Raw genomic sequence first — 26,930 nt, 5'->3', positions numbered from 1 at the left:
GGGGTGAGGGTGGCAGAGCCTGGCCCAGGCTGCCCAGGGGGGTTGTGGAGTCTCCTTCTGTGCAGACATTCCAACCCGCCTGGACACCTTCCTGTGTAACCTCATCTGGGTGTTCCTGCTCCATGGGGGGATTGCACTGGATGAGCTTTCCAGGTCCCTTCCAGCCCCTGACACCCCGGGAGCCCCGGGACCGCGGTCGGGCCGTGCGCCGCCGGGGCCGCTACCGCGCTGGTGCCGCCAGGGGGCGCCGCACGCCCTCTCCGCCCCACTGGGCACCGCGGTGGGCCCCGCCACGCCCCTTGTCAGCGATTGGTGGGCACAGGAGGGCCGTGCTGGGCACTCCGCCCTGGGATTGGTCAGCCTCGCGGAGTCAGTCGCGAAGCAAAGGGACTGACCGGCCGGACGGCCCCGCCTTCCGATTGGTGGAGAAGACGCCGCGCTGCCGCCTCCCGCCAGCGGGATTGACAGGGGCCTCCAGGGGCGGGGCAATGGCGGCCTTCCGCTTCGGCCCCGCCGCCACCGGGCCGTGCGCTTACTTCCGGCCCTGCCGCCGCCGCTGATTGGCCTCGCGGGGAGATTGGCAGCCCTGGGGGGCGGGACGGCGCCTGTGCGAGAGGAAGCGGCCTCGGCGGCGCTGCCGGCGGATGGATCTGTTCGGGGACCTCCCGGAGCCCGGCTCCTCGGTGCCGGGTGAGGGCCCCGCCGAGCCCGGGGCGGGCACATGGCGGCCGTGCTGCTGGGCCCGCCCGGCCCCGGGGCGGGGCCTCCCCGGGCACGGCTGCCAGGCTCCCCCGCCGGGCCTGCGGAGCGTGGCCGCTCCAGGGCGGGCTGGGGCTGCGGAGGCGCCGCGGGACAGCGGCTGAGGGCTCCTGCGCTTGAGGGACGGGGCAGCCAGCGGGTCGGGGGCGGCTGCAGGCGGGAGCGGTGTAATCGCAGGACGAATTGCAGGGTTTGGGTTTTGTTGCGGTTTTCCTTCCCGCTGGGTCCCGCTCAGGTGCAGTGTTACCTGCGGTCCCGGCCCTGCTGGAGCGTTTCCCGTTCCTGTGCTGCTGCGGGTCCGTGGAGAGCTGTAATGGTGTTACCTGAAATAACCTGGTGCCTTCTGAGCCCCTCCCGGCCTCTGACATCTTGGTGGGGCTGCTGAGGGGTGTTAACACAAGTTGAGTGGGTTCCTAGCAAAGAAAAAAACCCAGGTGTTTTCAAGAGGAATGTTTGCCTCATCCCTAGGCAGGTGGGTGTCTCACTCATGTGGGAGCTGCCTGCGTTAGAGAGGGAAGGCAGGCGGCCAGGCCTCTCCCTTGGTTATCCCACCTGGGGGGGCTCTTCCAGAAACCCCGCTCGGTGCCTGCAGCGGGTGCTGACTCTGCCCTGCTGTCTTACAGGGAAGGAAGCCCAGAAAGAGCCTCTGCTCTTTGATGATCTCCCGCCAGCCACCGGTGTTGGCTCAGGTATGGCCGCTTTGTTCCTGCCGTTAGTTTGACTTCCAGTCTTTTCTGCATCAGGATCTCTTGAGATGCAACTTGTGTAAATCCTTTTCTTTGTTAGACAGGGTTATCAGCACCAGTGTGCAGAGCAGCTGGTTTCCTCTTCTTGTGGTTTGGTTTTTTTTTTGGTAGCCAGAATGTTATAGATGTTTCACATATGTTCATTCCATAATATGTTCCATACAAATATTCCCTCAAACAAATGCAAGGCCTGAATTTGCCCCACCATCTAGTAACAGAGGTTGAAATTTGGCTTGCTTCGGTAAGCTGCCATTTTACAATTTCCTTTCCTCAGGAGGTGCATACATGGAGCACTGTTTCCTTGAAGGGACGAAGGTATTGAGTTCTTCATGCCTTTCTTTTTGTCTTCCAGGAAGAGGAGGCTCTTTGCTTTTCGATGATCTCCCACCAGCCAGCAGTGGTGACACAGGTAAGGAGCTGTGTCAGCTCACCAGCCCTCTGCTGACCTGCCCCTCAGGAAAATCCACTGGCATAGTCTGTCGTGTTTGGCACACGGCTCATTAACCTGGTATCCGAGGGTCCCCCGCTGGTTGTGGAAACCTGTTTATGCCCTGATTGTTTAAATGGAGATTCTGGCTGTTTAAAAGTAAATTTTGTTCTGTTCCCAGAAGCACATCTGTCAGACATCTTTTGGGGTCCCTCGTTGTCTGTGCCTGAAAGCTCCCCACTTTCTGAGTGAAGGGATGTGTGTGCTTGCTCAGAGCAAGGGCAGAGCTGGGCTGATGCTGCTGCTGCTTTCCTGCTGTGGGCAGAGGCTACTGCCTCGTTCCCTGCTGTAAATGTCCTCAGAGCCAGGCTGCTGGTCTGGCAGGGCTCTCTGCATGTGGCCAAGGGTTTGGTAGCACCTGGGAGGAGGTGAAATAATTTACTGTACCATACAAGAATAAATCTCTGGAAGGAGAAGGCTGGAACTCTGATTATTATGGGAATCACATTTTGCTTGCTAGTTTTAGTTTGTAACCTGTGTTCTGAACTGTCTAACAAACGTGCACGTTCAGAGTAATAAACTACACTTCTTTGCGTTGCTGCAGGCACAATTTGTAGACAAAAATTATAATAATAAAAAAATATGAGTATTCCAACCTGAAATGCTAACTTCCTGATCAGTTAACTACAAAAAAGGCTGGTAGGTAAGAAACAAACTGTGGGTCGGTGGGGAGAATCTGCAGCCTGCCAGCCAAACGCAGCTGTGCTCTGCCTGAGGTGGGGTCACGCAACGTCAAGGGATCAAACTGGCACTTGCTGGGTCAGACAGTGCCGTGTGCTGCGGGTTGTACGTGCTGAGCAAAGTCGTGTGTGCGTGGTTGTGGTCAGTCAGTGTGTCTTGTTTGGTAATAATTCTGGTCGCTTAATACTGTGTGAGTGTGGGAGCTTGTGCTTCACCATCCAAGGACTTGCTGCTGAATTTATGCAAGTAAAACAGAGCTGGAAGACTTCAGCTGCCTGCTTTTTTGCTTTCTTTCAGCTTCCAGTGCTGCTGAGCAGGTCTCATCAGGAGGGAACCATGGGAAGGGGGAGAAGAGAAAGTCCTTGGAGGAGGAAGAGAAGAATGGCAGGGAAGAACTTGTGGAAAAGAAAGTTTGTAAAGGTTTTCAGACAGTTTGAAAACAAATGTACTCAATTTGTACTTTTGATGTTGGGCTGAGTAAGTCCATACCAAATCTAAGCTTTGGTTCTTTGTCTGCTTGCATTTTCAGCCTCTGGTAGGGAACAAATAGCTGGGGTGGTCTGTGGAAGCCCCTCAAGCTCCCTGGCACTCTCTGGTTCCCCGACCTGGGCCTCCTTGCAGCCCTGCTCAAGTGGCAGAGCTGAGCAGTGAGCACCCTGGCGTTTGCAGGATAAGTTTCTGTGCTGCCAAGAGGGGAGTTGGTTGTGAGACCTCTGGAAGGCCAGAACCACACCAGTTTCTTTTGCACATCCACAGATCTCTTCCCCGGGCGGCTGCTAAGAAAGCCAGAGAGAGAGATTTGCTGTTACACTTGGGGCATTTGATGCCAGTGCAGGTGCCCATGTGTGATGTTGCAGCTTTGGGAATAAGAAGTGTTCAGGGGTACAAAGGAAATGACGTGTTCTGGAAACAGCAGACCCTGATTTCCCTACCTTAGCACCCTTTTAAAGCTATGCTTCGTTTAATCTGCAAGTTCAAGGCCACATGCTTACTCTGCCCCCCCAGCCCTTTTTGGTGAGAGCCCTGTCCAATGCCCAGCAGTGCTGCTTAGCTGCAGCGGCCTCCAAAATGGGGGCAAGTAGCTTTTGTAGCTACTGACCTTGGCAGCACTTAAAACCCATGTTACAAGATAAATATAGCCTGTTCAGCAGAATAATTTTGGTTGGAAAAGACCTTTAAGATCATTGAGTCCAGCTATTAGAGGTGCCAGATGTTTTGTGGGAGGAGGAGAGCCACACTTGGCTGCAGTGCCAGGATCAGGTTCTGAAAGCTGAAAAGTGGTTGCTGATGTATTGGTTTTTAGTCTAGCCAAGGGGATAGAGTTTGATTTGCGTGCCTGCTTCGTTCCCCTTTAGGGTCAGTGGGCATTCTTGGATTGAAGGGTTATGTGGCAGAGAGGAAGGGTGAAAGAGAAGACATGCAGGATGCACATGTCATCTTGAACGATATCACCGAGGAGTGCCAGCCTCTGCCCTCCCAAATGTAAGTGGGCCCAGCTGCTGCAGTGATGCTGTGGGTGCAAAGCCTGTGAGAAGATCCTTTTTGTGTTGAGCAGCTGATGTTCTTTACTACGCATGTGTGGTGCTGCATGGTTTGGGCTGGTTATTGGGAGACCTGGGTTGAATTCTTTGCTGTGTTCCTGAGCAAATAACAGGACTGTTATGTACCAATATATCCCCTGGAGCAATGCTTAGGGGATTAGGTCACTGACTTCACAAGGATTGTGGGGGCCTGATAACTCTGGATATTGAGCCTCTGTTACCTAAATGTAAGTGTGAATGTTCAGAGACCCTTAATTATAAGTTTAATTATAAGTAATCAGGCCTTGCCCTGGGCATTTTATGGTATGTAAAACCCTAACTGTGGCAATGGAGAATGCTCAAAGAAAATGTCAGAACTCTCTCATTTGAAAAGTTTAAATCTCTTAGCAAATCAACACATACAAGTGTGTGCAAGGAGGAGTGTGCAAGGAATGTTCTCAAGCATCATCCTGATACTGGATTTAGCTTCTGAAAAATGTTGTCCCAAGAGCTTTGTGTGCCAAGGGATGCAAGTTTCTCATCTGGAGCATGGTTTCAAAAAGTTTAGGCATGGAAGGCACCATAGCATAGGTTAGACCAATGTCTCTGTGGTGCTGGGGGGTTGCACTGCACCGGGGGTAAAATGTTTAACTGCTTTTATGCCAAGTTGTGGTCTATAATTTTCTTCTGCCCTTCTTTTTCTTGAGGGGTGGAAAATTACAAGTTCTCAGCTCAGAGTTTGCACATGTAAACCACGCAAATGTTTGAATGTGTGAGCTTAGAGACTCGTTACCTCTGTTTGTGCCTTGGAATGCAGTATTTATTCAGTCTGGCTGACACAGGGCAGGGTGTTGCAGAGACAAATACATTTGATCCTACCCTCTGGCTAACAGCCTTTCTTAGCCCCTTTCTGCTACTCTTTGTTCCCTCACAGCACACGTGTCTCGTACTTTGCTGTTTTTGATGGCCACGGGGGAGTCCGAGCCTCAAAATTTGCAGCACAGAATCTCCACCAAAACCTGATTAAGAAATTTCCTAAAGGTGAGAGGAATGGAATAAGGGCTGTAGGACAACCTTCACCTTTTCTGCCTTGACATTATGACAGTGGATTGTTAAACTGATCTGCTTGGGTGTAGTTCTGCAGTTCCCATCTCTTATTCCCAGTGGGTCTGTGAGACCATGCTGTCTCCTGAGGGAGAGGGCTGTGAGTCTTTTCAGTACACAGGTACAAGTAGCCAGTTGGGAACTGCTAAGCGAAATGCGGGATGTGCTGTTGCAAGTTTCGGCAGTGCCGCTTCAAGCATGAAAATACATCCATGGGGCAGAGGGTTATGTCGTAAATTCTCCATATGCTCTACCACGCAGTTTTTTGGTAGCGTGAGCATAGGATGTGCCACAGCTGCTCTGCGCAGGGTCCGAGAGATGCACTGCCTGATTGGATGTTGAGTGAATGGAGGGACTGGGATAGCTCAGATACATTTTAGCTGGATCTTACTTGCTGTTTTCCCGTGTCTGACAGGTGAGGTAGTCAGCGTGGAGAAAACAGTGAAGAGATGCCTTTTGGACACCTTCAAACACACAGATGATGAGTTTCTAAAGCAGGCATCCAGCCAGTAAGTGTAAATGCTGCCTGTGTGTTTGTATTTCTTAGCTTGCATCTTGCAGGCCAAGGAAACCTTGAGTTGTGTCTATGCTTTGGTGAAACCCTGCACAGTGTGGCTGTGCCAGGTGGTATCTCTGCCAGCTGAGTGCCTGCTAGGGCTGGATTGTGCCGTGTTCTGGTCTTACTCTGTGGTAAGTGGTCTGTGCGACTTGCTGAGACTAAAATACACATTTGTGGAAAATGAAGGAACCAAAACATGACCAAGAATGCACCTCTGTCTTTATCAGGGCATCTTGTTTGCCTTCCCTTTTAAAGGCTTACCGAGTTGCTGAACTGACTTATGTCACACTGCCTGGCTTGGGATCTTTGTGTTGGCAGCATCAAAGTGTGGCAGGAGATACCTATAGAGCAGCACTTTGCAGGTGGCTGCATGCAGCTTTCTTAGAGTTAGTGTGTGCTTGCCAGGCTGGAGCACGTCTCTGGGATAGTTTTGAATGCCTGGTGTTGAAAGATGTACCTCTCCCAATGAAAGTTTAAATCTTGCTCTCTTTACCATCTCCATTTTCAAAAAAAGGTAATGAAGAATGTCCCTCATCTTAAGCTTGTTTCCACAGATTCTTTTAAAATGAAGCTGAAAAGCATAGCAGCTACTTTCTGTGGGATAGATACCAGCTTGCCTCCCAGCTGGGTCTGGGTTTTGAGTGCAAGCACCCTTCTCAGTCTCTGCTGAACACCAACTATATGGCCTAGGGGAGATGCAGGTTGTGTTTAAAATACAGTCACTTTGTTACCAGTCCTTTACATATTTGTTTGGTTTGGTTTTTTGGTTTTGTATTGATACCTAACACAGATGGAGAGACTGCATCTTATTCTAAGGTTCCCTGCAAACTTCCAATTTTAAGTAAACTGCAAACTGGCTCAGTCTCTTAACGTAATCAGGTCAACAAGCTTGACCAGGCAAACAGAAAAAGCTTCCTTGAGTCTGTCACAAAAGTGTCATTCCCAAACCAGGCTCTGGTCAGAAGTGTGACTTACAACAAAGGTGCTACAAAAGATAGCTAGTGATCACTGTATTGATGACAAAATGAAAGATCTTCATTCAGCTGCACCTTCAAAGTTCGGAAAAACTGGATGGCCTATGTCTGGAAATCAGCCTCTCAAAGCTAGTTTCAGTAAGGAGTGGCATCGTAGCCAGGCTGCATTGTGTGGAGGACTAGCCTGGCAGCTCTAATCTAAGAAATGCCTCTCATTTTACCCAGAGCTCTAGAGCTTAACTACAGAAGGTGAAGTATTGGGAGAGTGACTGAAGGAGTGGTAATGTTGCCGAGGTGGGTGGTGAGGACGGCGGCGGGCGGGCCAGGGGTACTGTGAAGAAATGGAGGGAAATGAAAGCAAAAATGAAGACCACTCTGCTGCAGTCCTCACTGTGCCTGCCTGTTGCTGCAAAGAAGGAGCCTTCCCCGGAGTGTGGGGTGTATGTTTGCTCACAACACTGGAGTTTCTGGGTAGTCACAGGGGCTGAGCCTGTTCCAGTGCAGATGAGCTTTTCTGGGAGTGCGAGGAAAGTTTTGTGAGGGCAGCGTGGCTGGCAGCATTTGAACCAGCGAGGACTTGGCCATGCACGCAGAAGGCAGAACTCTGTGCATCTCCACTGTCCTTGTCCAGCTCAGTATTTACCACCAGCAGTTTCCCTGGATGCTTGCAGGCAGCTCCTGGGGGCTTGTGCCAGCTGACTGCTGCGTGTTGGCACATGTCGCTTCCTGGAGGTCCCAGCAGCACTCTGTGACTGATTTCTTAAATGTTGTTTTCTCCCCATAGTAATTGCATTTTTGTTCCCTTCAGGAAGCCAGCATGGAAGGATGGCTCCACAGCTACTTGTGTCCTTGCTGTTGACAATATTCTCTACATAGCCAACCTCGGGGATAGCCGGGTAAGCAGAACTGAGCCAGCTGCTGGTGTCTCATTTCCTCTGAGAGCTTTATTTGCCCTGAAAGGTGTTTGTGTGGGATGTCCCAGTTGCCATGAGCTTCCCAGCTGCTTCTACAGAGCATTTTGTTTTGGGTGCTTGCAGGGTACTTCTGTGTGGTCTCCTGTAGTGTGAAACAATTGTGTATGGTAGCACTCTCTTGGTGGTGCTAAATATCTCACAGTATCTAGAACAGAACAGAATATTTCAATTAGAAGGGACCTACAATGATCATCTAGTACAACTGACCACTTCAGGGCTGACCAAAAGTTAAAGCATGTTGTTATGGGTGTTGTCCAAATGCCTCTTAAACACTGACAGGCTTGGGGCATCAACCACCTCTGAAGGAAGCCTGTGTCTGAGCACCTTCTCAGGACAGAAGTGCTTCCTCATGTCCAGTCTGAACCTCCCTGGCCCAGCTTTGAACCATTCCTGAACGTTCTGTCCTTGAATCCTGGGGAGCAGAGCTCAGCCCTCCCTTTCCACATCCCCTCCTCAGGAAGCTGCAGAGCCATGAGGTGACCCCTCAGCCCCCTTTCCTCCAAACTAGACAACCCCGGAGTCCTCAGCCGCTCCTCACAAGACCTTCCAGCCCTTCACCAGCTCTGCTGTCCTCCTCTGGAGGCATTCAAGGACCTTCACATCTCTCTGAAATGCTGGAGCCCAGCACTGTACAGAGGGCTCGAGGTGAGGCCACAGCATTGCTGAGCACAGCAGCACAAGCCCCTCTCGTGGCTGACTGGCCATGTTGGGTTTGATGCCCCCTCGTGGTGCGGGGCTCAGCGCTGGCTCCTACTGAGCTGCTGCTGACCAGCATCCCCAGGTCCCATTCTGCAGGGCTGCTCTCCAGCGATCCATTTATACTTGTGCCTGGTGTTACTCCCTCCCAGGCTCAGAATCCAGCACTTGGACTTAAGTGTCATGCCATTGATGAGTGTCTGACGCTCCAGTCTGTCCAGATCCCTGTGCAGGCCTCTTGTCCCTCCGGAGAGTCCACAGCACCTCCCAGCAAACTTGCTGATGGTGCGTTCAACCCCTGCATCCAGATCACTGGCAAATGTATTGCACAGGCCTGAGCCCTGAGGAACACCCCTGGTGACCAGTCGTCAGCCAGATGTAGCCCCGTTCACCACAACTTGCCTTTCTCTCTCAAGAAGCTCTTGCTGCAGTTTTGTTGTTTACTCACAAGGGTCTTTTGTCAGCGCAGGCGATTCTGTGTCGTTATAATGAAGAGAGTCAGAAACATGCAGCCTTAAGCCTCAGTAAGGAGCACAACCCCACCCAATATGAGGAACGCATGCGGATACAGAAAGCTGGGGGAAATGTCAGGTAAGTGCCTAAACGGTGTGAGTGAGCAAATCTAAACCCTGGCCCAACAGAGTTTAGAGTGTCTGGGCTTTCCTCAGCTCGGCGCTCATGCTGGTGAGAGGATCTATTGCTGCCTGCGGGAGGCACGGTGGTGCTGAGATGTCCAAGGATTTGGTGGCTTGAGCTGGTTGATGGGGGCTGTTTTCCTAGGGGCTTACAGTGGGGGTGGGGGCTGTGCTGCAAAGGCGGGAACCCACGTGAAAGCCTGGCAGTGCGATGCAACCATGGATATGCTGAAGCTTCACCTACAGAGCTGGAACTCATTGTTGAAGAAGTTATCATTTGTGGTACACTGTGGCATTGAACATAACTCACTTCCTTGCTTGCAGCACCACCTCTCTGTCCTTGTCCTGTCGGAGCAGGGGGTAGTTTGAGAAGGCATGAGAAGTCCATGGGGTCAGTTGGTGTTGCTTCCCCGCGGGTTAGCCGATGCACTGGGGCAGTCTGCAGTAGGAGCGAGGTTTCTGGAGCCAGTGTGGGGTTATCTTAATGTTCATGTGTGTGGCTGTTTGGGTACCTGTGTCCAATTTCCCTGGCTAGGATCTCTCCCTTCTTTGAAGGCTGTTTCTTGATTTAATGGCATCCTCACAAGACAGGACTTGGTGCAGGTGAAGTATCTTAGTCCCTGCAGAGGCAGAATGCCCCCCGGGGTGGGGAAGGGTGGGCTCAGTTCTGTCACACTGCCATGTCTGGAGGGCCTTGTTCCCCTTATCTCTGGAGAGCACTTGCTGCTTCTTATGCTTCACACTCATATATCTTCGCACACAGGAAAGAGAGGGGCCAGTGTCTGTTAGCTCTTTTCAGAACTGGGGAACACGTCCTCAGCTGCCCGAGAGCCTCTCCCACTGCTTGTAGTTCAATATTTTGGACCCAAGAGATAAGTTGCAAAGTGTGCAGGCATCAGATCTCTTCTCTGTGATGTGCCTTGCTTCTTGGTTTTATCTCAAGTGGGCTGGTTGGATTATGAGATGAATGAGCTTGTGTCTTTCCAGGGTGCACAGAAGAGCCTTTGTGGGGAGAAGATGCTCGATTGTTGGAGAGGTGAAGCGTGAGAAGCTGCTTCTATTGAGGCAGCTCTCAGCTAATTGGAAAAGTTTAGCAAACAAAACTGCTTCCTTAAGGAGAATTATAACTTGGGTTTCATGTAACTGGTTGCTGCAGTCAATGGTTAGTAAAAGACCAAGTGATCAAGAGAAAGTGTTGTGGTTATCAGTCCTTGGAACTGCCCGCAGTTGAGCCAGTCTTTTGGGGCTGGTGTCCTGATAGAGTGCAGGAGGGGCTGCTGGCTCAGACCTGGTCTTGCCTGCTGCCACTCTGTGAGTCCATTGAAATGCAGTTTGGTAGATACCTTGCCAAAAAAATAATCCAGGAATTCAAACGTCTGCTTCCAGGAGTTCAGCTCAGCATAGAAGTGTTACTTTCCTGGCTTGCTAGGCTGAGCAGGGCTTGATTTGGGGAAGGGAGATGGAAAACAACCTTAAATTCTCCTGATTTCATTTCTTCCTCCCCCTCTCCACTTGCTTCCAAAAGCTTCACACAAACGTGCAGAAAGGCAAAGAGACTTTGACAGGAAGATCTGAACTTGCTGGGGAGGTGGATCAGGATTTGTACAAGGTAGCTAAAGGCAGCAGGAAGAGTGTTCCCATCAGGCAGTGTAGTGAGATGTCTATGTGTGGGGAGGGCTCTCAATGTTTTCTTTCCTTGTGCAGGGAAGGAAGAGTCCTAGGCGTGCTGGAGGTTTCCCGCTCCATTGGGGATGGCCAGTACAAACGCTGTGGCGTTATCTCTGTGCCAGATATCAAGCGCTGCCAACTTACGCACAACGACAGGTAAAGAAAGCATTGCCCACGCACAGTGGGGTGGCTGCGTCCTGGCTCTGCTCAGCATGAGTAGCACAAGCTGCACAACCCCATATGCTCTGTTGTGAGGGCCGAGGCACTTCAGACTGATCACCCAGGGTCAGAGGATGCTCCTACTGCTGATCTCTCTTCACTCCTGTTCCTTGTCAGTGTAGTGGGATAATGCTGCTGCCTCACTGCCAGGATAGTGTGAAGGCTCCTGTTGAAGCAGCAGTGATAACATACATGAGCCTTAGACTTCCTTTGTGCTCTGAATAGGTTCACACACCAGTGTTCAGGCAGTTGGTTAAGGCTTTAATTCTTGGATTCCTATCGTGTCCAAGAGTTGTTTCTAGCAGCGGTGGTGCCCATGAATACTGTTGCATTTGTCTCTGATACTTGGAGATTTGGGATACTTTTCTAATACATGATTGGTGGTGACAAATTGGTATGAGCTTTCGTGTCAGTCTGGCTCTGCAGGCTCTCTGGGGTGAGAACATACGCCAGTACTGCTGCGTCTTCTGGGATTAGAGTTCCATATCAAGTGATACACCAAAATATTTCTGAAGGTATTCTGAGCATCAGGGTCTGAAACGATGTCTTCAGAGATGTGCCGCTTTGGCAGACTGGCCACCACTACAGGGTGGCTGTATTTCTCCTTGTCCAGTGACTTTGGTTAGGGCTCCTTGTCACCGCAATCCCCAGTGCAGGCGGGAGTGCACAGCAGGCTGTCTCCCCATCTTCTGGTGGGGACCCTGGTGGCAGCTCTCCTTGCCTTGAGCTTTGTATCCCCTCAGCCTTCTGCATCCTGCAGCAATACCTTGTGGCAGAGCTTTCTGGTCACAGTTACGCCTCTCTTTCTGGGTTAAGCTGCTTGTTTTTCTTTTGAATATTTCTATTTAAATTATCGCTATACCTCAGGAGCATGGAAAAGTAAAGGATTTAAAGGGATGCACGTAAGGTATTCAGCTGGCTGTATTTCTCTGTTTCTTTGCATTAGCTACATGACAGGGAAGATACGTGAATGAAAAGGACTCAAAGGAAAGAAGCAGTTCCTAGAGAAATAATGAAGCTTTCCAGCAGGGTGTGGTATATGGTCTTTCCTACCAGAGCAGTGTCAGCAGGACTGACAGGATGTCCTAATCTAGGTCTTAGACTATTTGCCTGGCTCTTTGGCCTGTACTTTGAATTGCCTCAGCTCTGTGAATGTCAGGTTCCAGAGCACCAGAGGACTTCTGGTTCTTCCGAGAGCTTTTAATATGAGCTTTATGGCATCACCCCTTTGGATTGGAGTGTGGGTACTCATAAAATAGCTTGGAGGGCTTTTGCTGTAGTGGGGGAAGCCAAAGATTCAGCCTTGGAACTTGCCTCTTCTTGATTTCCAGGTTCATTCTGATAGCGTGTGATGGCCTCTTCAAAGTCTTTACGCCAGAAGAAGCTGTGAACTTCATTGTGTCCTGCCTGGAGGTGAGAAGAAGGCAGTGTGGTGGCTGGGTTTGTCAGTGCAAAGGGCGTGAAGTAGAATGGCTCTGCCTTGCAGACATGTACCTCTGTCAGGGTGTCCTCCCTTAGTTGTCCTTATTTGTTTTGCTTCCCCATGCTTGGAAATCACCGTGTTCTTGTACCTGCGTGCTTTGCTGGGAGCAATCAGCGTCGTCTTTCCTCGTCCCAACAGGATAAGAACATCCAGACGAGAGAAGGGAAGCTGGAAGCAGATGCTAGATATGAAGCTGCATGTAACAGACTGGCCAACAAGGCTGTACAGCGAGGGTCAGCAGACAATGTCACGGTCATGGTGGTCCGGATAGAGCACTGAGAGATGAGGTGCGGCCAGTGGGATCCCCAGCTTGCAGCAGGTGTAAGGGAAGGGAGAAGTCAGTGCGTGTGCATGCGTGGCTGGGGGAGGGAGGGTCCTGCTGGATGCTCTAAAGTGTAAATAAAGTGGGTTTTTGTTGTTTTTTTTTTTGTTTTTTTTTTTTTTTTCTAATAGTTTTAGCTCACTTGGTTAGCGATGTTTTCTAAGTGGCTCCCACAGTGGATCAGCTTATGTGGAAATCTCATGTACTGTCAACCTCTCATGAATGTCTTGGCAAACCAAATAAATCCATTTGGCAGAGGTGCTAGCAAGAGCAGGCATCGGTGGCATGAACTCTGCCAGCTGTTCCACACGGTGCAGTTCTGCTGTTCGTTTCTTTGAGCTTTGTATGAGTCCCTGGGGGCCTTGGGAGGGTCCTGAGCTCTCAGGACTCAGGGGAAACCGTGGTTGGGCTGTGCCATACCAGGCTTGGGATGCTGTATGGGCTGTCCTTTTGGTGCTGGGAATGAAATCTTCTGTTTCCAAAGCTGGGTTGTGAGGTTGCACACAGCTGAATGATGCAAACACCGCCTGCAGAGCTGCAGTGTACCTTACCTCTGCTTGCAGAAAACATTGGGGTTTTATCCCACTCGTTGATATGGCAAAAGTGTCAGAAGTTTCCTCCTGGTGTTTACTGGGAAAGCATTTTCACCAAATGGACCTGTGAGGCAGCCGTGATAAGGACGGGCTCTGTGCTTGTCTATGTGCTACCTGAGGAGAAGGCACCTCGGGTTCTAGGTACTTGTTGCTATTAAGGTCTGGTGTCTCATCCCGTCCCCATTCCTCTACCAGCTGTTGCTGCAAAGAGTCTGTGTGCTGTTTTCCAGAGAATATTTGGCTTAAGACCAAGTGACAGTGTGAAAGCTGAACGAATTGGGCTACCAAAACACTTAAACTCCAGATCATGCAATTTTCCCATCCTGTGGGTGCAGTGAGGAAGACGAGTCAGTGTGTCTGTGTTTCTTGTGCCACCTCCTTGCTCTGCACGAGAAACAGTGCAGTCCCCGCTGGAGGCTGGGCAGATCGCTGGGGTGATGCCTGCTGCTTTGTGCATAGTCCTGTGCAGGGTTGTGTGACTTCCTGGGCTCTTTTCTGTTCCCTGTGTTCCCTGGAGCTTTGGGAGATGGTCCTGGATCCTGGCTGATCTGTTTTGTTGAGCACATAAAAGCTCTCCTGTTGTTAGGGACAAATGGCTTGTCCACCTTTCATCTATTGCTACTACAGCAGAAGTCAGTTTGAATTCGTGGAACTGTGCTAACGTTTGGGCTAACTTGTCCTAACTTGTGCTAACTCTCCACATCTTCTGCAGAGCACCGAGGAAGGAAGCGGCCTCCAGCACGTATTTTGGTTAGTGCTTGCCTCTGCCAGCTTGTTCTGCTCTCAGCCGTTCCTGCGTACTCTGGAAGGGAATTGCCCATGTTAACAACACACTCTGCTGCTTTTGCTCTTGAAAGCCACTTTTGGAGAGCCAAGACAGAGTAGCCTGGAATTGAATCAATCTGTGGCGAAATACACCCTGGTGGCTGATCTCAGAAGGGCAACTTGCCCTCCCTTCTCAGCTCCCTGCTTTTCACAGCTCTTGTACCAGGTTCCAGTATAGGTTGGGAAATGACATTAGAGAGCAGTGTAGGGGAAAGGGAGCTGGGGGTCCTGGTGGACAACAGGATGACCATGAGCCAGCAGTGTGCCCTTGTGGCCAGGAAGCCAATGGTACCTGGGATGGGTTAGAAGGGGGTGGTTAGTAGGTCAGAGAGGTTCTCCTGCCCCTCTACTCTGCCCTGGGGAGACCACATCTGGAATATTGTGTCCAGTTCTGGGCCCCTCAGTTCAAGAAGGACAGGGAACTGCTGGAGAGAGTCCAGCGTAGGGCAACGAAGATGATTAAGGGACTGGAGCACCTCCCTTATGAGGAAAGGCTGAGGGAGCTGGGGCTCTTTAGTTTGGAGAAGAGGAGACTGAGGAGGGACCTTATTAATGTTTATAAATATATAAAGGGTGAGTGCCATGAGGATGGAGCCAGGCTCTTCTCGGTGGCAAACAATGATAGGACAAGGGGCAGTGGGATCAAGCTGGAACACAGGAGGTTCCACTTAAATTTGAGAAAAAACTTCTTCTCAGTGAGGGTGGCAGAGCCTGGCCCAGGCTGCCCAGGGAGGTTGTGGAGTCTCGTTCTTTGCAGACATTCCAACACGCCTGGACATGTTCCTGTGCAACCTCATCTGGGCGTTCCTGCTCCATGGGGGGATTGCACTGGATGAGCTTTTGAGGTCCCTTCCAATCCCAAACATACTGTGATACTGTGAGAGCTGTGTGCTGTGCTGCGAGAGCTGAGCCAAGCACCCGTCGCTCTGGAGCTCCCCCCAGGAGGCCCCTCTTAATTCCAGCACAGAAGCTGGTGGGAGATATATCAGCTTGTATTTCGCTGACTGTCTTCTCTGCCCTCTCTTCCCTTACAACTCTTCCCTGCCCTTTAGAAAAGAGTACTGAAAGCACAACTCTAGCTAGGAACATAATGCACAGCATTATGGTACAGTTAACACTGTATCCATTTCCATAAAATGGATTGTATCATCCATTTTTCAGATCAAAGGGGAAAAGGAAGCACAGTGGAACAGGTTTTGCCATGCTTGTGAGTAGCCAGCCAGTTAGAAAAGCAGGTTCAACTCTGACTTTAGTGGAAATCAAAAAACTGTTTGCTTATATTTCCTGGTAGGGTGGGGTCTGCCAGAGGTTTCCTGAAAATAACCTCTCGGTGCCTCGTTGCTCAGCAGCGCCCTGCTGCTGGGGGAGCTCTGAGACCCCGCCGGCGTGGCCTGGGCAGGGGTGCTGTCTGTGCAGGTCCCGTCTGCTGGGCTGGCCGAGCCTCCAGCCCTCTCCCAGCACCTGGATTAGCTCCGCAGTAGCTCTGACTTAATCAGCTCTTGCAGTTTTCTGTCCACATGCACTGGACTTCCCTGCTTGTCAAGCCCCACTCTCCAACAGTGAGTCCTTTTGTGTCTTCTCAGGTGTGTTTGGTAGAAATGGAAGGTGGCTGATGCGAGTGAGACTGCTCTGGCTTGCAGTCGTGCCTGGGCCGAGCTCCTTAGCTGAACAGGAGCTGCAGAGCCTGGTCTCTGCCAAGGTCCTGCTGCCCACCCATTCAGCCAGGGGAAAAGCATGTCTTTCCTTTCAGAGCCAAGTTCTCTTGCCTTGGGCAAGAAGTCGGTATTAACACTGCGCAGTCAGAGCCAGCCCCCTGGATCCAAACACTCTCCCACAGAGCTGCAGCAACAGCTGCTTCACCAAGCTCCCTGAGATGCTCCTGGAGAAGACGCCACGTGTGGAGGAGGGCAGGCAGAGCCACGGAAGCCCCTATGGACCATGTCCAGTGCCAGGAGGCTGCCTCCCCCCTGCTACGTGTGCAGATTCCTGGGGAAGGTGGGGCTGGCTGCAGTTCAGGTTCACTCACTGTGTTGCTGGCACAGCTCACCCAGTGCTACGTGCTACTAAGAAATAAAACGTGCATCTCCCTTGCCCCCACGCCCGGCCCACCCGGGTTCCTCTCCCGCAGCCCTTGCTCGGGCACGTAGCCCTGCGCCCATCCTCAGCTGGGGCGGCTATCGGAGCCGAGCAAGGAGTGTATCTGCGCTGCTCACGGCCTGGGCCCTGTGCCACGGGCAGAGAACGCCTGGCGGGGAAAGCCATGGGACAGGAATTTGCTTTAATCAAATGTGCGGACACTGCCCTGCTTTGAAGATTGGCTGTAAAGGTTGTTTGCTTCTGCCACAAACATTGACTGCTAATACATTGCTGGGAAGCTAAAGCGATATAGATGATCTGTTTCGGGCTGCTGAGATGCTAGGCAGGGAAATCGGAGAGCGAAAATGGAGGTGTGGGAGCGGAGCCCTGTGGAGAAATCAACCAGCATCATTTTCCAAGATAAACTTCCAGCCCTAGCCTTTAGATAAAAGTGAACCCCTTTAGCTCCTTGTCAGCATGCCTTTTTATTATTTTTGTTATTATTATCCTTTCCTCCTCAATCTTTTGTCGAGCTTCAGGTGGTTCTGCAGCACCAGCAGTACTAGACCAGCCTGCAGCTCCTGCAGCAGCAAAAGGTTGTCTTGGCCTTGGTGCCAAGCAGAGGAGGTGTCTTGGTGGCTGGCAGAGGGAAGGGTCCAGCTGCTCCTGGCACAGGCTCAGCTTCCTGCATGGTGCCCAGTGCCTTTTCACACCCCCAGCAGGATGGCGCTGAAATCGGAGCCACTTTGAATGGTGAGGGTGAAGCCTGCAGCATTGTCCACGAAAACAGAGGCATACTGCCCAGCCTGGAGGGAGAGAGGGCTTAACTGGGCTGGGACAGCTCTTCCTGCCACAGGGCGCAGCCTGGCAGAGCAAAGGAGAGAGGTCTCCCCTGCACACAGCAGCTGAGAGCCGAAGGGGCTGCTCCCTGCTTCCTTCTGGTAAAGGATGCCATCAAGGCCTGGAGGGCAGCCCAGCTGTGGTACGCGCTGCAGCGTCCCAGCACACCTCAGCCCCGAGTGTCCTTTGGGCGTGGAGCTGGGCTGAGAAACAGACCCGGCGCCCAGCTCGGGAGCTGGGGCCACAGAAGGCGCCTTCCTGCCTGGCACGGTCCTGAGCGGAACTGGCACCACTAACCTGCATGTAAAGGACTCCAGTGACAGAGATGGTGAAAAGGTCACCACAACTCTCCAGCTGGGATACAGTCTCCAAATTGCTGCAGAAGAGGGAGGGAGGGTGGTGCTGGGGAGAGCATGTGCCTCCTTCCCCCAAGGGTGCTTGGCCTCCTTCCTCCTGCCCTCCCTGGTGGTTCCTCTCCCATCCCAGCTTTGCCCTGCCGTACCTGTTGTGCTGGCAGCGGGACTGCACGCAAACCATCACCCGCAGACGATTCCCCCTGCATGACCGCTCCTTCTTCCGCTGTCCTCCGCTCACTGCGACAGATGCAAGGGTGAGAGCTGGCCCAGACCCCCCGCCCAGCAGGGTCGTGTGGGGGGTGCCTGAGGGCTCACCGATGTGCAGCGTGGCAGTGAAGGTGTAGTACCCTGCAGTGGGGGCTGTGTACTGCCCGCTGGTCAGGTTCAGCCCAGAGCCACGGTGGAACATCCGCTCTGCCTCCGGCTGGGCACGGGGAAAGGCTTGGATTAGAGAATGAAACCCCGTGCCGGGGCAGGTGCCCCCATGGGCAGCAGGGTGCTGCAGGCAGGAGGAGCCAGCAGGCTGGGCACTCACGATGTAGTAGAATTGCAGCTCCTGCTGTGTTCTCTTCTCAACAGAGATGTTTTCACGTGTCCGGCAGTGGAAGGCTGCTTCCACATGATGATGGGACTGATCCTGTGGGTTGCCTTCATCACTTTCCTCCTCTTCCTCACACTCTTCACCGGTCTTCCTGCATGTCTTCACCTGTTCCTTTACCATGCCTGACACAAAAACCCGACCAGGGCTTGGCTTTAGGAGGAAACCTCATCTTTTCCTGGACCCGAGATGAGGCAGATCTGTCACCTAGCCCTGTGGTGCCTCGTCTCTGCTGTCCCCTGCCTCTGTCCTTGGGTTCCCTTCAGCCCCCCGTTCTTCCCCGGGGCAGCGGGTACCTTTCAGCAGGAGCTGCAGCTCCCTCAGCAGCTTTTCCAGCGCGGCGGGGGCGGCGGGAGGGGCAGGGGCAGCACTTGGCGCACCGACTTGCAAAGCAGCCCGGGGTGATTTTCCTGGGGACGGGCCGCCAGCCGGTACCGCCGCTGCGCCAGCCCCCGAACCATGCCGTGCCGTGCCCGTCCTGCCCCGGTGCCGGCTGCCGCTCGCCCGCCCGGGGCTCCCGGCCAGCAGCATCCACGCCTGGCGGGGGTCCACGCCGCCAGCTGCCCCCGTCCCCACGCGTCCCGCCTCCACTGCCCTCCCCACGGCTGCTCCCGGGCCCGGCGGCCGCTCCCGGGCCGCCCCCGGGGAGCCGAGCCCGGCGGCAGCGCAGAGAAGCGCCAGGCACAGCTCCGGCAGCCGCATCGTGTCGCTCCCGGCAGGGCGAACCCGGCCCCGGCCCCGCCTCGGGGCCCGCCCAGCGGCCGCGCCTGCCCGGGTCCCGCCGGGGACAGCGCGGGGGTCTCGGGAGAGCCCCCGCCCTCCCCCGCGGGGATCCCCGCCCCCGTGTGTAAAACCCCGCATGGCCCGTGGGGAGCAGCGCGGAGCTCCGAGGGGCGGGGGACCCTTCCAAAGTGATAAAAAAGTGCAACACAGAAGAGATTAACCGTCGAAGGACGCTGGCAGAGCTACGACGTCCTGGTGCCGGTGGTGGGAGCGGCCGCTGGGGAAGCGCTGCCGGGTGTTTGTCGCGCCCTGGGGCAATCCTTTGCCACTGAGTACCAGCGGAGATGGGTATGGGGCAGGAGGCACCACCGCGCTCTGTCCCTGCACCAGGAGCCACCGAGGTGCTGGCTGCTTCACCATCACCCTCAGCTCACATCGCAGGGGCCTGTGCTGCACATCCCAGGAGAGAAGCCAGGATGAAGCACCCCACCACAGAATGCTGTGCTGCCTGAGGATGCAAAGCATTCAAAAACTGTTTTATGTCGTGGCATGCTGCTCCATGGGGTGTTGGAGTGGGTCTGGCACTTCAGTCTGGGTCAGCAAGGTAACAGAGAGCTTCAGGTGTCAGGAAAGTGAGATTCCCCCAGTTCCCCTTGTGTTTCCCCATGCTGGATGGTCAACATGATGGGGGAAAGGGACATGGCCAGCAGGCAGCAATGCCAGTCATTGACAGCATGGGCCACACTTTAGGAGGCCTCAAAATACCCTAAAAGTTTGAGGGTCTTGGAGGGGGAAGAAGAGACAATTCTTTAAAACAAACAAACAAACCAGTCCACCAAACTAAAAGAGAACATGAGCCAAAGTGTGTTTAAAAGGAAAAGGCTTTTCTCCACAGTGGTGGTGAGGGACAGAACACACTCCTGATGCTGCAGCCAGCCTTGCAGAGGGGTTTCCACCTCCGCCCTGCACAGCTGAACTGGCAGCAAGGAGACAGACAAGAGGGCAGAGCAGCTGTGCAGCGTGACAGGTGACGCTGCAGGCTCTCCTACCACCTGTGGTCACCCTGGAAAGCCTCCGTCCACTTGGAGGTGTCCATGAAGATGGAGGAGGAGCTGTGGAAGAGCCAGAGGCAGGGCAGGGAGCCCTCCCACGTCCAGAGGTCCTTGGCACAGTCATACACCTCCATCTCCACACGGTAGTCTCCATCCATGCCCTTCCAGTGGCCGCCAGTGACAAAAAGCCGGTCGCCCAGAGGTACCATCCCACCATTCTCATGGAGCGTGTGCAGGAGCTGCACCTGTGCAAGGGGCAGGGCAAGATGTGTGGGGACCCTCTGGGTACCTCTCGCTCCCACCACAGAAGACATTGATCTACCTGGCGTGTTCCCTCACCCCGTTCTCTCTGCGAGGTTTGGGGGGGTCTTGTTTCTAGTAGCATCCCCATGTATGATAGAAAGGTTGGGGGTGCTGCAAGGAGCATGGGGTCTGAAGAGCAGATGGGGCAGGCAGAATTCTGCCAGACTGCACAGGCTGGAGCCCCTCACACCCTGTGGGAGGGTTCTGCTGGAAAAGGGGGCATCCTGTGGGGCTCTGGAGTGTGAACGCCACTTAAAATTGGTGCAAAAGCCATGCTCCTCATGCTGGTGTGACAGGAGCAGGGAAAGAAGGATTGGGCCATCTTTGGCTCTACATGGGTTAATAAGAACCAAGGAATGAGCAGGCAAGAGGGAGAGGGGGTGCTGGCACCCAGGGGGAGGGGGTGTGGGGTATCATTGTAGGGTGCTGCCCCAACTTCCCAGGAGGGAGATTGCGCCTGGTTCCGCATCCCACTACCTTCTGCCAGATGTTGGCCTCTGGGCTGTACACGTAGACCTTCTTGGTGTTGTCCCCGATGAGGTAGATGAGCCCGTGCAGGGTGGCGCAGCGCGGGGCTGAGAGGTATTTGGGGATGAAGGGGGACGTGACCACACTCCACAAATCTGCAAGGAGCGGCCGTCAGCAGCATGTCCCACCCTTGGCTCATGATGCAGCTGCCAGTGACCAAAAAAAGAATTGCCAAGCCCATGGCTATTTAAGGGGGAGTTTGAAAAGGAGGGGACAGAGCGGCCAGGCAGGGCGACAGTCACTGTCCCCATCCCAGATGAGGCTCTTGCATAAAAAAAAAGTAAGTGTGCTATTGTTTGTAGTGGTGTTGTGGGATGGGGGAGACCACCATGGGCTGCACAGAGGCTGCCCAAGGAGGTGGCACTGTCATGGGTGTTTAGTTTCTCCCCAAGGCAGGCAGCCTCCACCATCCCCCTGCCACAGGCATCCTGCTAAACTGAGGGTCAGGTCTGGGCTGTGCTGGAGGTCTGCATCTCAGATCCCTGCTACTGGCAGCCGTGCTCCTGGCCGACCCCAGGCCTGTCCTGCAGCTGTCACCAGACCCCCATTAGCACCTGTTCACATCCCATGGGACCATGCCTGGTGGCACAGGATCTTGCGTGCCTGCCCCCTCAGTCCTGCTCCCCAGGAAGGCATCAGCGGGGCATGGTGGCAGGGCAGCTCTCACCTTGGACAGGGTTGTAGCACTGGAGGGTGAGCGCATTGTACTTGACAGCACAGGAGCCCACCAGGTAGAGCTTGCCCAAGCAGCTGGCGGCCGCGAAATTGCTCACGTACTTGAGGGCTGGGCTGATTCCACACCAGTTCTTGTTGTAGGGATCGTAACGCTCCACCTCCACCACATCCACTGTCGTCCCTGCGGTGCGGTGGCACATTGTAGCCACCCCACTGCTCCAGGGCACCCACGAACCCCAGCCCCAGCAGCATGCACGAGTTCTTTGCAGCCTTACCGCCGATGACGTAGATCTCACCATTGAGGACAGCGCTGGTGTGGTTTGTCCGGGCTCTCAGCATGGGAGCGATGGGCTTCCAGGCGCCGTCCCTAAGGCAGAAGCGCCAGGCCTGGGTCGTTGACCATGTGTCGTTCTGGGAGCCCCGTGAGCCGCCTGGGGAGGGATGGGTCAGGCACACGGGCTCAGACCCTCTGAGTGCAGCTGTCACTGGGCATCTCGTGCCAGCAGCCCAATCCACCCAAGCGGGGAGCGAGAAGAAGGCTTTGCTCAGAGACAAAGGTAGCCCCCGGCCCATGCCAGCACCCCACGCCCACATCTTTCTCCCTCATCTCCCATCCCTGCTCCTGGGGGACTCCCACCTTGTACTAGCAGCCCCAGCATCTACCTGTGACGTACACATCGTTGTTCAGAGCCACCAGGGAAAAGCCCCATTTGTTGTAATCAGGGAAGTCAGGCAGAGCCATCCATTGCCCTGAAACCCAGAAGAGCCAAGTGATGACCGGCCAGCAACGACATTTTTAAGCCAGCCCCATTTTACTCTTCCCTCTCCCCCCGTCTTCCCCAGTGCCCCTCCTGACACCAGATCATTTGGCAAGAGGTGGCTTTGGGGTGGATCGGAGGGTTAACGAATATGCGAGGGTGGTGAGCGCTTGTCCCATCCCTGCCATGTGCACTTACTGCTTTTGGGGTTGTAGAAGGCAAAGTTCCTGGGGGCAGCTGGCATGCGCAGTCCCCCATCCTCATCCTCGCTCTCCTCCAGCACACGGCCACCAACCACCACCAGCACCTCCTCCAGCTTCTGTGGTGGGCTCGGGGGGTTCTGGGCCCCGGCATCTCTCTGCCCCTGATGGAGAGGCCAGGGCAGGACTGTCAGGCTCTGAGCTGGGACTCCCTGCTGGCTCAGGGGGCACATTTGGGGCAGGGGATACTCACCCTGGTGCAGGATCGGGCAACTAGAGCCTTGCTGGCATCTGAATCACGGATGAGGGGCTCAGTGGCAAGCAGGTTCTGCAGGTACTGGTCAGGCAGTGAGACGAGGCGACTGAGTTCCAGCAGCTCTGGCAGAAACTGGGCTCGGGGCCCAGGGTCATGGCGCACCCAGCGCAGCACAGCCTCGGCCAGGCTCTGCTCCTCCTGCACCTGCAGATGCTTGTTGGAGAGATAGGTGGCCAGCCTCTCCTTGGAGAGCTGGAGGAACTCCTCCTGCTGAGACACAGCTTCAAAGTTCTCCTGCAAGAAAGCCCAGGCCTTGGAGGAGACTTCAGGGCAACCGTGGCTCTCACCGAACTCACAGATACCTAAACAGTTGGTGGCGTCCATCTGCTGCCGGAGGTAGCGGCTGCAGACCTTCTGGATAGTGGGGAAGTGGAGCTGGCTGGCGGTCCGCATCAGCCCCTCCACGTTGCCCTGGTTGATGGTCACCTTCCCCGTGTAGGCGAAGTCAAGCAGCATCTCCAGCGCGCTGGAGTCCACCTCCTTCAGCTCCACCCGTGCCGCAATGCTCTCCGCAAAGTCACCAGAGAACATGGCATGGAAGTAGTGGCTGCAGAGGGCCAGGACACTGCGATGGCAGGGGAACTCCCGTCCGCCCGCCAGCAGTGTCACATCCGCCAGTTTGGGGTTGGTGCGCAGCCGCTGCAGCCCCTCCAGCACACCCTGGGCGTGTGAAGGCAAGCAGAAGTCGAAGTCATCCACATTCCTCACCATGCTGCTGGGGATGGCCGTGGACACTTGCCGGCAGACAGAGCCCAAGCGCAGCTTGGCGAGGGTGTCCCTGACAGGAAAAGGTGATGACATCTCCATCCTTTTCCTTCTCCCTCCCCCCGGCACAACTGCATCTTCCCAGCACCCGATTTACAGGCACAATCAGGGGCAGGAACCCCCCCACTCCCACTTCCACGGGTGGCCATGATTTGTCCTCCCCACATCCCGAGCTGCCCTTCAGGGGCTGCCACCAGTTTTCTGGAGGTGGGGGTCGTTTTGGGGCTCCGCTGAGCGTCGCTCCGGCTCTCTCCCTCCTGGTCTCACCTGGGCTATGCAGCCCTCCGGCTGGCCCACCGGCAGGGAAGCGGCCGCGATCCCGGCACTGGGAAGGGACACCCCGGCGCGACACGGGATCCAGCCGGGACGGGGGAGGGACACACTATTTTTAGGTGGCACCGGGACACCGCTCCCTGCTCTTAAAGGTACAGCACGGGCAAAGCTGCCCGTTGCTGTCCATCCCCGCCGCCGCGCGGCTTTGCTGCTCTTTGGAAAGCATCTAATAAAGTGATAGCCGGGCCCCGCAAGCCTGGGGTAAAAGGCTCTCCTCAGCAACGCCCCCCATTTCTGCCTTATCGGTCGCCGGGGGTCCTCACAATGTTCCTCCGCCCCCTGGCTGTGGCGCCGATGCCGAGTGTTAAATATAGGACTGTTATCTCACTTCTCGGCGGCGATAAATAAAAGGCGACAGCCGTCTCGCCGCAGGGAGCCGGGGCCAAGACACCGATCATGGGGAAGGTGAATACGGGGTGCTGGGGCGGCCCCCCTTAAAAGCTTTCTCCGCCTCCCCCGCAAGCCTCGCTCAGCTCGAACAGACCCGAAAAGGCATTTATTTCAGCCCGCGGCTTCACGCAAACCTCCGCCCTCCCCGCCAGAGGGCATCACCCCTCCAAGCTGAAGATCTCGGCTTCCTTCTCCTTCCAGAAGGCGAAGCTGCGGTCGATGTAGCGGCAGATCTCTTCCCCCTCTCCCTCGGCCTCCCCCGGCCGCCGGGCGGAGGTTTGGGGGGATCCAAAATACCTGGCCTTGATGTCATCGAAGCTATCCAGCCAGCCTCGTCGGCCGGCAGCGATCTCGTCAGTGACGGCGCGGTGGAAGGAGCGCACCGCCCGCCAGCCGTGCCGGCCCAGCTGCTCGAAGACCTCGAAGCAGAGGAGGTGGCGGCCGCGGCGCTCCTCGGGGGGCAGCTCCTGCTCAAGGATGCGGAAATAACCCAGCATGAAGAGCTCCAGGGACAGGCTGTCGTAGTCGGCTGGCCCCCCGCCCGGCCTGGCTACGAACTGCTCCGGGGAGAGCGGGGCGCAGGCGGCGGCGGGGGGCGGCAGTGGCGGGGGGCGGCGGGAGGCAGCGTCCCTCCAGCCGCCCAGAAGCCGCTGGATGGCCGCCCTCTGCCGCGCCAGGCGGGCTGCTGCCCCGTCCCCGGTCCCCGCTGCCTCCCGGGGGTCCCCGGCTGCCGTCGGGACGGGCCCGTAGGCGGACCGTCTCCAGTGGCTCAGGAAGAGCATCACGATTCGCTCCTTCCTCAGGCTGCCCCACTCCGGCCCCGGCACCGTGGAGCCGCCGCCGTCGGAAAATGCCTCCTCGCAGCTGATGCCCGAGTCACTGGCGGCCTCCACGCCGCTCCCCCCGGCCGCCTTCCCCCCCGCCGCCCTCCACGCGGGCTCGAAGGCGCCGCGGAGGCTGCGGACACAGACCCCGCACTGCCGAATCTCCCGCTGCGCCAGGCTGCCTGTCGGCTCCCGGGGCTGCCCGTGAGCGGCGGCGGGGGGAACGGCAGCTGCGGCGGCGGGGGAGCCGGGCCGTGCCCCCTCTGCATGGGCCAGCAGCGCGGTCAGGCTGCTGACGGCGCCCGCCAGGCGGCCGCACCAGAGGGGCAGGGGTAGCCCGGGGGCAGGCGGCGGGCTGCGCACAGTGATGTTGAGCAGTGGGGCGGGCAGGAGGGCACGCAGCTCCCGCGCCAGGCGCCGCAGCTCACCCTGGTACACCTCGCCCCGCCGTCGCAGCCGCAGGCTCTCCACTGCCCACTCCAGCTGCTGCAGGTCTGCCTCTGTCAGCAGCTCCCCGAAGGGGCCCAGCAAGGCCTGGCGGGAGGACGAGAAGTGCCAGGAGCCCTCGCCCTGCAGAGAGAGGCGGTCAGCATCCCCATGGGCCACCAGCCTGTGACCCCATCCCCAGGACGCCTTGTACCTGGGTGCCCATTGCCTCCTCGTCTGCCAGCCGGGCTTGCAGCCGCCGCACCATCACCTGCCGCTTCCACTCAGGTATGAGGTGGCCCTGCTCGTCATGTGTAGGCACAAGAGAGTCTGCATCTGTCTCTGTGGAGTCCAGCCCGGAGGGGTCTGCTGGCTCTGCCACCCCATCCTGCGTGGACAGAGTCAAGAGAGGCTTGCTGGGGGCCCAGATGAGGGGACAAGCCGGGGGCTGTGGTCAGAGCCAGCCACCTACCGGGTGGGTGAAGAAGGATGCTGGAATCCTGGCCCGCTGTGAGGGCTTGTGGAGCTTCAGGTCGGCTGGCATTGACCTGCCAAGCTCCATCCTCTGCCAGGCCAGGCGCTGCCGGGGGAAGAGGCACAGGCCTCCTCCTAGAGGAGGACAGGCAAAGGGAGATGGGACCCCAGTAGCTCCAGGATCCCCCACGCGTGACTGGGTGAGGGCTGCCCCGTGAGGATGCCCGTCACATCACCCCAGTCCTTGTGCTGAACCCTCCCCGCAAAAGACCCACTGGTGGGCTTTTCTTTCAGAAAACAAGACTGAGCTGCAGAGAGTGTTGCTGCCCCCTCTTACCCCAGGGGACACTGCAATGCCCCTGCAGCTGAGGACCAAGCCTGGGGCCGCCCCCATCGCTGCCAGCCCTTCTCCAGGCTCCCCATGCCCCTGGCCCTCCCGCCTCGCTCTCCTGCAGGTGACAGACTGGCTGTCCCCAGGGGATGGAGGAACCCGCAACCTCAGTCCCAATGGGCCTTACCTGCCGTGGGAGGCTGATCCAGCCACTGGGGACAGGAGGCACCAAGGAGCCTCCTACTGAGTGCAGAGGGCCAGGTCCTGCCCTGCACTGACTGGACAACACCCAAAGGTGGGTGCAGGTGCACCCCCAAAACCCCTGCACAGCGATCAGTGCACACAGGAGGGGAGGCTGGAGGGATCGCGCAGCCCTGGAGAGAGCAGGGGCCACAGCTACGGCACTGGGACAGGGCAGAGAGTGCAGTGAGCATCGCATTAATATTTGACAGGAGCATCAAGTGGCAGCGCCAGGTCTCAGTGGGTGGCACTGGCAACTGGTCCTGGAAATAGCAGCTCAGTGGCTTGGCTCCCAGCCTCAACTAACTCCTCGGACCAGTGGAGAATGGCTGAAGCTGGTCATGGTGCCTGCCCCCGCACACTGCCAGGCCAGGTTTTGGGGAGGGGGTGTGCGCTGGCTGACACCGAGGGCAGGTACTGGAAATGGGGGATCTTTGGCAGAAGGATGTGCTGCATTGCTTCCCGGACATCTGTTAC

The 26,930-nt window shown here is 55.7% G+C and overlaps 3 protein-coding genes across 4 annotated transcripts; 1 reads left to right on the top strand and 2 right to left on the bottom strand.

Moving 5' to 3' along the window:
• Positions 1-605: 605 nt before the first annotated feature.
• On the top strand, positions 606-13,321 carry ILKAP (ILK associated serine/threonine phosphatase). Of its 2 annotated transcripts, XM_080350098.1 has the most exons (13): positions 606-690; positions 1,383-1,448; positions 1,858-1,914; positions 2,971-3,093; positions 4,029-4,155; positions 5,128-5,234; positions 5,713-5,806; positions 7,639-7,726; positions 8,970-9,091; positions 10,840-10,959; positions 12,354-12,435; positions 12,644-12,792; positions 12,959-13,321. In XM_080350098.1, exons 1-12 carry the CDS (start codon positions 645-647, stop codon positions 12,782-12,784), a joined length of 1,173 nt encoding a protein of 390 aa, XP_080206224.1. In that variant the 5' UTR covers positions 606-644; the 3' UTR covers positions 12,785-12,792; positions 12,959-13,321. The 2 variants fall into 2 exon arrangements, with proteins under 2 accessions (XP_080206224.1, XP_080206223.1); XM_080350097.1 differs by lacking the exon at positions 12,959-13,321 and having other exon boundaries at positions 12,644-12,925.
• A 3,646-nt stretch (positions 13,322-16,967) lies between these two features.
• ERFE (erythroferrone) lies at positions 16,968-18,817 on the bottom strand (the record flags this gene model as incomplete). Its single annotated transcript, XM_080350121.1, has 6 exons — positions 16,968-17,127; positions 17,459-17,537; positions 17,664-17,754; positions 17,833-17,941; positions 18,053-18,240; positions 18,412-18,817. 6 exons carry the CDS (start codon positions 18,815-18,817, stop codon positions 17,029-17,031), a joined length of 972 nt encoding a protein of 323 aa, XP_080206247.1. The 3' UTR covers positions 16,968-17,028.
• A 1,066-nt stretch (positions 18,818-19,883) lies between these two features.
• Positions 19,884-23,396, bottom strand: KLHL30 (kelch like family member 30; the record flags this gene model as incomplete). Its single annotated transcript, XM_080350036.1, has 7 exons — positions 22,608-23,396; positions 22,353-22,518; positions 22,060-22,146; positions 21,672-21,827; positions 21,389-21,577; positions 20,671-20,816; positions 19,884-20,135 (listed from the first exon to the last, which is right to left on the bottom strand). Exons 1-7 carry the CDS (start codon positions 23,379-23,381, stop codon positions 19,884-19,886), a joined length of 1,770 nt encoding a protein of 589 aa, XP_080206162.1. The 5' UTR covers positions 23,382-23,396.
• Positions 23,397-26,930: the final 3,534 nt, after the last annotated feature.

This window comes from Nesoenas mayeri (assembly GCF_963082525.1).
Source record: "Nesoenas mayeri genome assembly, chromosome: 9".
In the NCBI taxonomy this organism is placed as follows: Eukaryota; Metazoa; Chordata; class Aves; order Columbiformes; family Columbidae; genus Nesoenas; species Nesoenas mayeri.
The sequence above is the reverse complement of the archived record's forward strand: the minus strand, read 5'-3'. Positions and strand labels throughout refer to the sequence as shown.